We start from the raw sequence: 14,084 nt of genomic DNA on the forward strand, positions 1-14,084 counted from the left end.
TAGTAAGTGAATGAATGCCCAAGTAACACTGTTTACAAAATATATGGTACTTGCTATGTTAAGATATTTTGAACCATTCAATGTTGTGGGATAAATACTGGTTGGGTCCAGGAAAAGAGCCTTTTCTACTGTGGTCCCCACGCTTTGGAATATTCTCCCAACAGAGATGAGATCTGTCTCCACACTCCTCTGGAACAGTCTAAAATTTGGCTCTGCCACTTGCCCTGAGGCCATGACAGGAGCCTGCTACAATGGGATGACTGATGGGATAGAGAAAATTCTTGCTCCCAGGCTATCCATCATCTTGGCCTTTAATTTTTAATCTTTTATTCAAATTTTAATTGTTTTTAGCACTTTGTAACTTTTTATTTTATTGTAAGTCACTCGCTGTATTAGTGAGATGGGCTGTATAGAAATTTAATTAATAAATAAAATTGATTCATGATGAACAATCTCTCATATCCGGGTGTTTCGCTGCGCACTGAAGACCCTGTTGTTCCGCCAGGCCGGGCTATCAACATAATAATTTTAAATTGGGGTATTTTAAATTTTTGGGGTTTTAAACCGGCCAAATCTATTTAATTATTTTAATTTTTAATCATTGTTTTGTCTTGTGTTTTTAAATTGGCTGTACACCGCCCTGAGTCCTTCGGGAGAAGGGCGGTATAGAAATAAAATTATTATTATTATTATTATTATTATTATTATTATTATTATTATTATTATTATTATTATTATTATTATTATTATATCCTTTTGAACTCACTTCCTCTCTATAATCTTAAATAGTCTTTAGACTCCTTAAAATTTTATATTAAAATTCCACTTTTTCAAGAGACCTTTTAATGCTTTTTCCTTCCAGAAGGAAATATAGAATAGAAATATTTTCTAACTGGGAAATATTTTTAATTAGCTTCCATTAAAGCATATAAATTGGTAGTGCTCAATAAATAAATAAAATCTTAACATGACATAACATCCTTCATCAGTTTAAAAAGAGTTGAAGAAATGTTGTTGTATTTACCCTCTCCATACATTTAGCAGAAAAAGACAATGAACAAATAACAGGGAATATTTACTATCAAATAAAGCACATATTTATATGCTTTTATGTCCAGTTATGGTTTTGATAAACTTGATTTGCAGGTTTCCAGAAGAAAAACCACTCAGAAGAAAAATTATTTGACATGTGACTTGTCAGAAGTGATCAATGGATTTAATAATTATCTTTTCCTTCAAGTAGAAGTTTCAAAACTTTAACATACATGTGCAAAATAGCAATAGGAATAGCACTTAGACTTATATACCACTCCATAGTGCTTTACAGTACTCTCTGGGAGATTTACAAATGTCAGCATATTGCTCCCAACTATCTGGGTCCTCATTTTATCAACCTCAGAAGGATGGAAGGCTAAGTCAGTCTTGAGCCACAGCAGCACTGAACTCCGGGCTGTGGGCAGAGTTAGCCTGCATTACTGCATTCTAACTACTGCGCTAACACAGCTCAAAATCAATATGTGGTATATATAAAGACACTTGCAGGAAATTCAGAAACACAACTCCATTGTTAAACTAAAAGGATCATAATGCGCTTGCATATACTCCACAACCAAATAAATTCAGACCTTTCTCTTCAATCTCATCCTTATGCTTTGCCTTGTCATGTCATTCACAATTCATTAGATATATAATGCTGAACTAACAATAGGTAGCTTAAAATAAATACAAAAGCTTATATATAAGCTAGCCTACTAATGCTTTGTTAAGTAACTACATAACTCATCAAATGAGACAACATAAATACTACGTAGATATTGTTCTGTAAACAGAGATGTAATTATTTGGTCATGTAACAAGAGATAAAAAGAGGATAATACTTACTGTGGGTGACATTCCTCTCTTCTTTGAAGGTGATATTTCACTCCCCTTTTCTTCTTGTTGACGTAATAATGCTTTAAGCTGATTAACTATAACACAATAGTAAAACATATTTTACCTAAGATAGTAATTCTAGTTTGAAAAAAAAATCAAATGAAAAATTTTAAACCTGCATGGCTGTACTGTAGCTCCTGCCAAGCGTTATCTTCAGTCACTTCTTGGCCCGAATTAGGAAATAACTGATCCAACGTAGCTGCATTTTCGCCTATGGCCGGATCTTTTTCATGGAAGACATATTTCAATTGATCAAGGCTTTTACTAGCACGATCTAAAAATAATAATTTTGAAAGTTCACTGTGATTAAAAGTTTCTTTGTGACTCGGTAAGAAATACAGATAAGATGTATTATCAAGATTTTTATATCTATAGAAACTGAATAAGGAGAAATTCAAAGACATAACTTAGTTTGCTTACTGAATATATTTTAACTGGAGAGATAATTCATAGGAGCAAAGAAAGAATAGAAGAAGGGCACTAATATATATATTATAAACGGGCAGATCAGAGCCATCTATGCCAGTGAGACCTAAAAAACTACTACAAGAATTATTCATTAAGATCAGTGGTGGGTTCCTCCGGTTCGGCCCAGTTCAGCCGAGCCAGTAGCGGTGACGATGTGACATCACCGAACCGGTTCTCTTTGTCTGGGAGCTGGGCCCTCCCGCCCGCCCCCGCGTTATTCCTACCTTTATTTCGAAGCGCGTGTATGAAGAGAACCAGTAGTAATGCTGGTTGGAACCCACCACTGATTAAGATCTATGTCTTCCAACAACATTGTTTCAGGAGGATTCTTTGATCTCATATTGCGACCATGTTACAAACAAGGAAGTTCAATAAAGAAGTAATTCCTGAAGACTCTCTGAGATAGTGACAGAACGAAGAATGTACTTTGCTGGAAATGTGTTCCAGCAAAATCAATTGGAATGCCATCAGAGAAAAAGAGGAAGGCCAAAAAAAAACCTGGTGCCAAACATTTCAGGAAGATCTGAAAAGTATCAATCTTAAATGGAAGAATGCAGAGATTGTAGCTGTGGACCGAAAACTGTGGAGTACGCTGGTAGCCCAATATGCTTAGCACAGGACATGATGATGAATGAGGCAATAATTAATGAACTATTTTTCTATCTTTTTGCCACATTTTTATGCCTTCATGTTTTAAATAAGTGTTTAATAAATGATAGGATTAATAAATATTTGATTATATGTTGTTTAATATTCAAACTGCTAAAGCCTTGTTTTGCATCACACTTTCTATGATGTGTATATATGTCTGACTTTGTGGGGAGGATTGTTTATTTCCAATTTCAGGGTTATTTTCAGTTCTAATATTTTAATTAAGGTACCATATTTTTCGGAGTATAAGACCCACCTTTTCCCCCAAAGAGAGGGTGAAAATCTGGATGCATCTTATACTCCGAATGTAGCCCCGCCCAGCCTCTGAAACGGAGCTTCAGAAAAAAAGCCTCTGAAATGAAGCTTCAGAAAAAAAAGCCTCTGAAACGGAGCTTTAGAAAAAAAAAGCCTCTGAAATGAAGCTTCAGAAAAAGCAAGGCGCAGAGCTCACAACCAACAAACCTGTTGCTAAAGTTCACCTCTGGGAACAGCTGATTGGGGGTATTCCGGGAGGCCAATCCACCCCCAATCAGCTTTTTTCTTATTTTCCTCCCAAAAACTAAGGTGCGTTTTATACTCTGGTGCATCTTATAGTCCGAAAAATACGGTTGTCTTTGACTTACAATCATAATTGAGCCTGGCAAACATGGTTATAAGTTGTAACAATTGTAAAGTAGTCATCACATGACCATTATTTATTTATTATTTGAACTTGTGGACCATAGTGGATTTTATGACCTTTTTTTTTGCAGTGGTCATTAAGCAAACATAATGGTTGTTAAAGCAACACTTTGTTTGCAAGGGGTGCTTTTTCTGGAAACCAGAAATAAAGGCTGGTTTCTAGAAAAAAACAACATAAATTGCAGTCATGATAAAATGTGGACCAGTTACTGAGTGCCCAAAGTGCAGTCACGTGACCATGGAAGGGGAGCAGATATTGCAGCATTGGAACTGGGGTGTAAGTAGCTTTTGAGGATCCATTGTAACTTCAGTCACTAACCAGCTGGTCATAAATTGAAGATTATCTATAGATTATAAGATCTATGTTAAGAATTAATATCCGTTTGACTTCACTAGACAACTTGCCTAACTTCCACACACATATTTAGAAAATATGAGGTCCTTGAAGGCACTGACTCAAGAGGACATTGCCATTTGATTCTTGGAGCAACTACATACCGGTACATAAATTTGTATAAGAATACAGGAATGTAAAGACCACTTTCACCTTGCTTATAAATTACTTTATGGTCTTAAAAAAAGAAAAAATAGGACTCATACTAATATCCAATAGAAGAGAATATATAAAGTTGCACCGTCACCAGTGGGAAAATATATACAGTTACACCTATTAATGCCAGGTCAATCTGCAATAAGGCCTCTCTTATCAGTGATTTAATTGTTGATGAGTGGACTGACTTGTCATGTATTACCAAAACCCTGGCTGGGTCTGGAAATGGAAATACTTTTTCAGAGATATGACTAATGGGGCTTCAGGTGTGGAACCAACTCAGATTTTGGACAAAGGTGATATTATGGTAATTGTCATACCTTATGGCTTTCAGTGGCATTGTACTACAGATCACCAGATGTGAAATCCTGTTCATTAAATTGGGCTCTAGGGATCAGTTGGCACTCTTGCTGTTATATCAACCTCTGTCTTGCATAGCAACCTCCCTATCTGAGCTTCTTGGTTCCATTTCTGTGCTGGTAGGAGAGTTCTCCAGGATTATGGTTCTGCGGGACTTTAATCTGCCCTTTCTAGGAATGGGTTCTGAGGTGGCTTGGATGTGCATGGCCACCCTGACACCCATGGGCCCATCCCAGTTTATCTAGAGTCCAACATGGGACAGTGATTACGCTCCAGATCCAGTGATCCTAATGTGATCTGAAATTGAGGGAGCTCTTGGTGTCATGCCCTGGTTTCTATGGGATTCTCTAGTGCCACTTTCCACTTGAGGGAGACTGAAACCATTAGATCACTCTACCACTGGCAAATGATGAACCCTGATACATTTCAGAAGGAGCTGGGGGTTCTTTCTGTTGTTCTGATGCATAGTTCATTCAAAGTTTTGGTTGTCACTTGGGACAATGGGTGACTGAGGTGCTGCATCAAATCATATCCGTGTGAATTCTCCCCTCTCTGGGATCCTACTATTCTCCATGATTTCCAGAGGAGCTTGAGGGAGATGACACAAAAGAGATATATATAGAACATCATTGATGCTCAATTAAGGACAAATTCAATAAAAACACTATTAAGGTACTGATAAGATAAGGTAAGGGCAGCAAAACAGTAAAGAAGCAATACTTATCCACCCTTACTGCATTTCATTAGCATCCCACAACTCTGTTTCAGGTGATGTGAGTCATCTTAGGTAAAGAGGGCCCTGGGAACCTCTGCAAAGATGCTTAGAGGAATTTGCTCAGCATGTCAGACAAGATCACTTGGATTCACCTTTAGTTAAGACACTGCCTTGGTTGCAAGTCTCAAGGAGAGAACCAGGGTTGAGTCTTGCCCAGGTATTTGGGAATGATTTTAACCTTGAGGAAGTGGACAGGTCCTTAGGGCAGTGAGCTCAGTCACCTGCTCTTTAGATCCATCCCTTTCCTGGCTTGTGAAAGGATTAGGGGGGAAGTTATTGTGTATGTTCTAACAGTGGTTAATTTGTCTTTGAATGATGGGATTTCTTCCTTTACCTTTTAAAGAGGATTTCTCAAGAAACTATTGCTGGATCCTACAATACTGAACAATTTTCATCCATTATCCCTTTTTGATGGATGGGGTGGCACTGCTCAATCTTCACGGTCTTCCTACATCAGGGGTGTCAAACTGGCGGCCCACAGGCATCACATGCAGGCCACACCCACCCCAGCTCCGCAAATGGGAAAAATGTCGTGAAACATCATGTGACAGCAACGTTACACAGCGAGTTTGACACACGTGTCCTACACTCACAATTTCTTCTCAAGGAGTAGATGGCAAATGTGACAGAGACTCTGAACAGCTTTGCATTGTTCACAGTTGCACTATTCTCTGTTTTAATTATATATTTTGTAACGACTGTTTATATATACATATATTTAAATTATTGTTGTACACCACCCAGAGTCCATTTTGTGAGATGGGTGTCCATGTAAGATTCTTAATGAGGTATTATTTGCGTAAACTGAACACATAATTCAGCTCTTAAGAAAAATCTTATGAAAAAAATGTTACATGGTCAAAGGAATATACCTCACTCTCCATAGGAAATTTTAGTTTAGCTTTAAGACAAGCTACAAGTCTGCATTAATGAATATCTACATATTAGGGCAGTGCACACTTAGGGCAGTCTGAAAAGAGGGGCTCTTTCATTAATAACAGGGAGGCGCTATTCATTAAAGCAGATTTATTTAACATTTAACTAAGACATAATTACGTTCTCTACATTGTACAACATAGAGTAAGTATATATATGTAAGCAAAAAGCAGTATATGCCAGATGCTATTTGAATTTCCAATAACTATGCTAGACCCAATAATGCCCTCAATCACATTTGATCCTTTTGATTCCACAGTTGAGTAGCATTTTGCTTAAGATCTTACAAAATATTGAGTTATCTATGGAGAAATGCCAAAAGAACAGAAATTCTCCATCATATAAAAAAGCTGATTGCTAAGCTGAAGTGATTATCACTAAGCCAAAATTTACATACTTTGTGCAGGTGATGTGAATAAAGAGGAGAAAAAATTATGATGCTGGTCATAATTGAGTGCAAACAAGGGATAATAAAATGGATGGTTCAAGAGATTATTCAAGTGTCTTTGGTGGGGCTACAGTTCAAGATACACTACAAGATTTAAGGGTATATCTGCATAGTTATCAAGAGTTGAATCTACTGGTAATTAGCACCTAGTTAATTGTACCTTCTCCTTTATCTAGTTTGAGCTTTAATGTACTTGTCCTAATCTCTTCAATTACTACCATCAATATTTCCACTGATTTAACTTGCGTCTGATGAAAAAAAGAAATAATGCTACTAAGACTATAATTTACCTGTGTAGAAAAAATAATTTTGCCTTTTTATACAGATGTCAAACGTTGACGTTACCTATTGCTTTCTGGAACTCTTCAAGCTGACCACAACTAGTAAATATTGACCAACCAAAACACTCTGTCTCACAAATTAGTGACTTAAGTTCACACATCACGTTAAGCCATAACATGGCTTGCTTCGTTTTGGGCTAATAATGGTTGGAAGCAATTGAGTTTATCCTCCCATGCAATTCCTGCTATTTCGACTTTCTCCGTCAACCATGACATAATTTCAACGAATTACCGGTATTTGAAACCTGTCAGTCACCCTATCTAAGACCACTTATACAAAAAGATGTCAAATCATTCACTAGAACCAGCAAGACATGTTGTTCTGGCCCTTCTCCTGAACAGCTCCTTTCTCAGGCTGGTCAGCGGAGTTTTGAAATTAGACTAAGAATGATAAAAAAATAAAATAAAATAAATTCATTTCAGAACGTCTGTCATCGAGCACATCCATCTGCCAGAGTTTCACACTTCACCCCGTCGGGCAAATCAAGAGATGGGAAGATCACGAATGGGGAAGACCTCCTGCTTTTGAAGCCGTCGCCACCAAATTTTTTTTCCAGTAAGCCTACGATCTCTTCCCCAAGACCTAGCTAAGAAGCGGCTCCGGAAAAGGCCAGTTAACAAAGCTATCAAGGTCGAGGAGCCCAAATTCAAACGGACATCGAAACTGCCCGCCCGTCTTCTCTTCGTCCTCACCGCGTAAGCCTCGGTGATACCGCTCCAGGGACTGCGCCAAGTCCGATTCTCCCGTGGCTTCCCTCACGGGATCCAGTGAATCCGGAGACCCGCTCCAACCGGGGCCCGGGCTGCACGCCGCAACTCTTCCGGCTATACCGACCGCTTCTGAGACTCCCTCCATTGGGACGCGTGGGAAGTATAACCTCCCCTTTCCCCCCACCCTTCCCGGCTAGGCTTTCTTCGTGGGCTGTCGGTCTCTGTAGTTCCAACGCCGTCCTTTCGCAGCGCACGCAACAGCCCCGGCGACTAAGAAGCAACTACAAGCCCCAGGGACAGCGCGGTGGGGTGGGGGGCGGGGGCGGAGGAGGTTCCGATGAATCTTGCGAAAGCGGTTCGTTGCTAGGACAACCGAGAAACGGCGCTTCCCCGAGTCCCGCTTCGAAGACCGCTTTTATGCCCGCAGATAATCAAGTGACGTGTGACGCGGGGCACGCGCTGCCTCCGAACGTAAAAGAAGACAGAAGGCTTCCTCTCTCGCCCGAAATGCAACACGCCGTAACGGTCCTCTATGTCGAGGAAGTCTTTGCCGCGCTGCTTTCTGGGAATTGTGGTTTGGTGCAAGAACAATGTCCATACGGTGGGTTTGCTTGGCCCTGCGAGGGTGCCAGGCCAGCCAGGGCTATTATATACAGAAGACGGTTTTATTCTGTGGGAGGGGTGAAGGCAAGATGGTACTTTTTATTTGCTTTAAAGTGAGCGCGGGTTTTTTTTTTTTTCATTCTTATGAAAAGGTGAGAGGAACAAAGCATTTTCATAAGAGAAGCTATATTTGTCCTTTTCATATTCCGCAAGGAAACGGCCCCAGCCCCCCAAAAAAGATGATATCTTTACACTTTTCGAAACCTTCACTAGTTCGTGCCATCAAAAGAAAAAAACACAAGACATAAATAACAATACCCAAATTCCAGCTTCTTCAGTCTGGAAAACGACGCCTGCGCGGCACGAATCGGCTGCTTCGCGTTCTTGCACGCGCCTGCGCATTGGCCTCGTCCTGAGGCAAATCCATTCTTTCTTCTCTTTCCCCCCTCCCCTCCCTTCCCCTCCCTCCGCTTGTATGTCGCTCCCTGGGACGGCGCCTGCGCAGTAGCTTCCCTGTGTTCCGCGCCGTTAGCCGCTTTATAGTAGGGATAACGTTGAAGCGGTTGCTACAGGCGGAACAACGTAGGTTGGCGGAGGGTCAGCGATCGCCCTTGACTTTCCCCTCCGTCCCGCGCGCCCTTGTTGTGGGAGAAGATGGTGGATCAGTGAGCCGGCACTTTCAGGCTTCCTCAAAGGGAGTGAGTAAGTGATGCTGCGGGATCCTTTGCCGGGGAGGGGAGGGGAGGGGAGAGGAAGAGAAGGGAAGGGGTGACTTTGCCCGGCAGCGAGCGATCAACCACATAACGAGGCATCGTCTTCTTTTTCTTCGCGGTCCTTTCCTTGGCTTGCCTTCGGCAGCGATTTCGATCCTGGGGCGGATCCACATATAAATTGATGCTCCAATTCATACGAGCCAACCATAACGGCTCCTTCTCCCGGCGTACTTTTTATTAGCAGTGTGGCAAGATTGCTCCCGCTACGAGGATCGTTTTCCTTGGCGCTTCGTTTCCCCACCCACCCCCTTTTTGCTATTTCCTGGCCGCGGAAGGCTGTCCCTTTGGGAGTCAATCGAGGCGGTTGCTGCTGCTGCTGCATGAAATATGAGGGGGGATGGTCCAGATTGGATACAGATGGAGCTTACTCGACCATCCGCTTCCTCTTTTTGCCTCTCCTCCCTCCTTCACATGTGAGCCAGTCTTCCCCCGGGTCTCTCTCTCTCTCTCTCTCTCTCTCTCTCTCTCTCGTGGCGTGGAGGCTTCCCTACCCTGAGTTCAGGCTTCAGCCCCCGCCCCGCTCCAAGCAGCCCCCCTTGTGGAAAGACGCGGCTTGAGGGGTGAAGGGAGGTGGGTGGCTACTGCTTTGCTTGGGCGTTTTGTTCTGGCTCGTCGTTTTCCATTTTTTCCCCTCTCTCCCTTCTTTGCAACTGTACCGTTTTCTTCTTTGTTCGGTTTTTTTCCCCCCTTTCCTCCCGATTAGTTGTTTTTTTTTTTTTTGCGAGCTGTCGGGTTTCTCTTTTCAACGCATACATGGAAGGGCGTACATGGAAGGAATCATGTGAACGTGATTTGTTGTGTGTGTGTGAGAGAGAAAGAGAGAGAGAGGGGGGGGGAAGATTCTGCTTTCACCCTGCTTTGTAGGTTGAATGTACCTAAAATGATGCATAGCTTTACACCTTAAAAGACATCCCTATGGGAGAAGCTATGCCCAATCCTTTTCCCCTCTCTCCCCTTTGATACCATCTGCGTCTGCTTTGTTCTTATAATTTTACCTGTATAAAAGATTCCAGAAGGAAATATGGGTTCTTTGAAATGATTACAGAAATATCTTTTGTCAAAGCTATCTTTTCGAATCGTGTGTTGTGGATGCACATGGAATGTATATGGCTACAGCAGATTTCTACCTGTCAATTTAAAAAATCTTAGCAGGTTTGAAATACGCAGGATATTAGGAAAGAGAGTCCAAAGGAAACAAATGATAGCTGTACAGATGAGTCTTCTTCTGTGATATCATCCACTAATTGTTTGGAACGGATGCTAGAAATGGGGGAAGGGGAGGGTTTCCGTTCATAACTGTACTCTTATATAGGTACTTTTTAATATTTGCATTCCAGCTAATCTACTACATGGCATTGGACAAAATCCTAAGCATCCTAATTAGAAACAGCTTAAAAATGAGCTAGAGTTGTTCAGAGCATGGTATTAGTGGGTAAGAAAGCTGAAGGATTTGTGCTACTTGCTAGTGTCTGAAGTAGGATAATTTTAAATAGGTGCTGCCAACACCGCTTTCTATTTCTACTACATTATGCTGCTTCACATTTAAAACAACATGTCTTCCTTTATTGACTTCTATTTTCAGCAGCAAGGGATCTTTTTTAAGAGTCTTAAAAAATAAGTGATATGTGATAAATTTTCAGTTATCACACCCTTGAAGTCTTGTGTGCAAACCCCATGGTATTCTTTCAGTTAAGTTCACTGGCTGGATTCACATGTCATACATAGGTTTGCAAAGTTTCAGAACATTCTGCTAAGCGACATGCAAATCACATAATGGTTTAGGATAATATGTGAAGTTAGGCAATGTTTTACGTTCTTCTTAGTTCGTTGATTTTATACTGTAAATCCTTCTGTAAATATTTGGATGAGATGCTCATAATTATTTAAAACAAATGATAATTATTCTTCATTAGGAAAAGTTCCTATCTTCAACTTAATCTTTTTTAAAAGAATCCAGCCTATTTCATGAATTAATAAAAGTTAAGTGCTGAATAATATTTGATGCTCAAGGGTTTAAGATGCTACAAAGTGTGCAAGTTCAAAATTGTCAAACATCTAAAAACTATGATTAAAGGTTAATGGTTTTGTTGAATGGTGCCTCTAAAGTTTGACATTCAATGTGCACATTTATTTCTTCACCTTCATCTACTCATTTTTGGAACTGCAGTGATCAGTGTCCCAGAACTGTACTATATACAAAGGATTTTGTGATATTGATAATAAAGTATCTAGCAGTTAACATTTCAACAATAGTGATTTATAGATTTAGTTATTCACTAATGTGCAAGTACTATTTTAAAAGAAATTTAAAAATTGGATTTTTAAATTTAAATTGGATGTTTTTGATTTAAATCGATTTTTTAAAATCAAATTTATTTTAATAAAATGCTTTTGGAGTAAAATCTATCTAAAGATAAGTTTTCTATTTAAGATATATTAATAATTTAGTTTATGTAGCATGAGGTTGTATATTCTGCAATATTTACATTTTTAGTAAACTCATTTAATGAATCCAAGCTCTGCAAGCTGAGATAACGTGTACTGCATTGATGCATTCAAACAATTTCACAGTAACCATGAGATAAATCATAAAACAAAATTCAAGAATATTCCTTTATCCCATTATTTTGAAAATCTATGTACACTACAAACTGTATGATTATTTGAAGAGAAATGCATCTGTACCACTAGGCTCTAAGTGTGAGGAGGAAGGGCAAGCAGTAAAAATGAAAGTGAAACCTTCTAAGCAGCTTATAAATATAATATTAAAGAGCACCTGTAATTTCAGATCCATCATGGCAGTGCCTGTTAGTGGACAACCACTCACCTGCTGCCTGCCACATCCCTCATCTTGTTGTGTCACCGCCACCAGCCGTCCGATTAAATTGAATGGGACTCTCGGTGAGTCAACAGCAGGTCAGAGGAGGAGCCACTTCAGAACAGAGATGACAGTTGCTCTTTGAAAATTATTATTTAAATTGAGTTGATTTAAATCAAGCCTTTTTACTAGTGATTTAAATATGATTTAAATCGTGATTTAAATCCACCCTGGCAAATACAAAACCTATGTACATTTGATTTATTACAGTGATAGCCATGTGATGTAATCTAATAATGAAATTTTCATTGAATTGTTTAGCAATTGTAAAAATCACACAAACTATATGCTGCTGAATTAGGTTTGCAGATCTTAAAGGAGTCATGAAAAATAGAACCACTTGATAAAGGGGGTTAGAAGAATCACGAAGGTAGCAGGTGTGATAGTTTGCTTTTAAATTAGATCAGTTACTTTTAATTTTTTCATTTTAAAATTACTCTTGAGGAAGAATGTATACTTTATAATTTCTAAAAGGGATGGTTGGTAATTTATTATTAATACAGTTATTCTGTAAATAGATACTTAATTTGTAACCTATTGCTAGTGAAATCCAATTGCCTCTTGTACTAAAAAATTATAACAATGTGACAAAGGCTTCAAATTTGAACTGAAATCAACATGTTTGAGGGAGCTTCTTTCACACTTGGAATGATTTTGTTTTAAAATATTTCGCACATGACTAAGAGTCATGTTAGCCTAGACAGAAGAATCAGTGTCCTTTGCTCTTACTATGCTTTCAGTGATGAGCTAAAGCATATATTTTGAAGAAGGTAATCATTGTATACAATATATTTGTATACTTATCTAGCATAGAAACCAGTTCCGTAGAAAAAGTGATATTTTCGAGTAAACTTTCATGGACTTAATTTGGAACAAAAGTACAAAACTTTCCAGAAAAAAATGTATGTGAGTTAAATGGTGATTAAAAAGTTTCAACATTAGATCATAAAATAGTGGTATTTGATTTTGAAGCTATAAGAGCAGTCAAAATATTGCTGTCATTGTAAACATATTACACATAGACACTCATGCTGTTTCTTTTCAAGATAAGTTTTGTTAAGAAAAAAAGTAAGAATTAAGGAAAAATGGAAAGATGGTAACATTTAGCTTCCTCATCCATTTTTGCATCTTTAATAAATATTTTTCCTTGATACAGATTTCATCTACTTGCTTTGATTTTTAGCCATTCATGTATAATTTGCCTCACAATAAAACTTTGGGCTTTGATACATTACTTGTATTACAAGTATTTGATCCATACTGCGTTTATATTAATATTTATTCTAGATTATTGGATTGTCAGCCCATAATACAGCACAATCGTCATATAAACATATGCATTCATATCCAAACCAACACACTTCTAATACTGCCACAAACATTGCTTATACATTTTAATACCTGAAAAGGTTTTCATATACCTGAAAAGCCAGGGGACAATATCTACACACTCTGCTCAGTGGTGAAATGTTTGCTGTGTATTCCATTTTTGCTGCTAGTCCCCAAGCAAAAGATAAACTCCAGAGATCCAGATGCAAAGCGTATAGCCATTAACTAAGGTATAAATGGAAAGTAATCAGCTAAGGTTATAATTTTATCATTATCAGAGTCCCTTGGCCAGTAATTGGCTTAATTGACCATGATTTCATCAATAGGAAGAAGATAACCCTAGTCTCATTAATAAAATAGTCATAAATTAGCATACTCCAAAGAAAAGTAAAGGAAAAAGGTAACCAAAACAAATGGAATCTGAAGAATAGCATAAAAATTGTTCAAAATGAATATACACTCTTTTATCCAGTTTTAAAATCTTTTTTTTTCAGGGCAGGGTTTTCCCACAGGACCATATTTTGAAAAATCTGGCAGACTGAGGAAAGCCAAAATAGTTGAGAAATGCTAAGTTTCTTGATACAGTGTGTCTGTTGCATCACTTTTGTTTTTATTTCTGGAAGTATAAAAAGCACAATGTGTTTTAAC

The 14,084-nt window shown here is 38.7% G+C and overlaps 2 protein-coding genes across 2 annotated transcripts in view; one reads left to right on the top strand and one right to left on the bottom strand.

The window, feature by feature from the left end:
- Window positions 1-8,094, bottom strand: part of SDCCAG8 (SHH signaling and ciliogenesis regulator SDCCAG8) — a 114,980-nt gene extending 106,886 nt beyond the window's left edge. Inside the window, exons 1-3 of the mRNA XM_070950574.1 lie at window positions 7,836-8,094; window positions 2,048-2,206; window positions 1,882-1,967 (exon numbers count right to left, since the gene is read on the bottom strand). Coding sequence (XP_070806675.1) covers window positions 1,882-1,967; window positions 2,048-2,206; window positions 7,836-7,998 — 408 coding nt within the window. The 5' untranslated portion in view covers window positions 7,999-8,094. The remainder of the gene's footprint in view (window positions 1-1,881; window positions 1,968-2,047; window positions 2,207-7,835) is intronic.
- A 1,016-nt stretch (window positions 8,095-9,110) lies between these two features.
- Window positions 9,111-14,084, top strand: part of CEP170 (centrosomal protein 170) — a 93,463-nt gene continuing 88,489 nt past the window's right edge. Inside the window, exon 1 of the mRNA XM_070950587.1 lies at window positions 9,111-9,158. The gene's annotated coding sequence lies outside the window, so the exon portion shown is untranslated. The remainder of the gene's footprint in view (window positions 9,159-14,084) is intronic.

This window comes from Pituophis catenifer, unplaced genomic scaffold (genome assembly GCF_029215685.1).
Source record: "Pituophis catenifer annectens isolate HBS135680 unplaced genomic scaffold, rPitCat1.0.hap2 SCAF_1, whole genome shotgun sequence".
NCBI lineage: Eukaryota > Metazoa > Chordata > Lepidosauria > Squamata > Colubridae > Pituophis > Pituophis catenifer.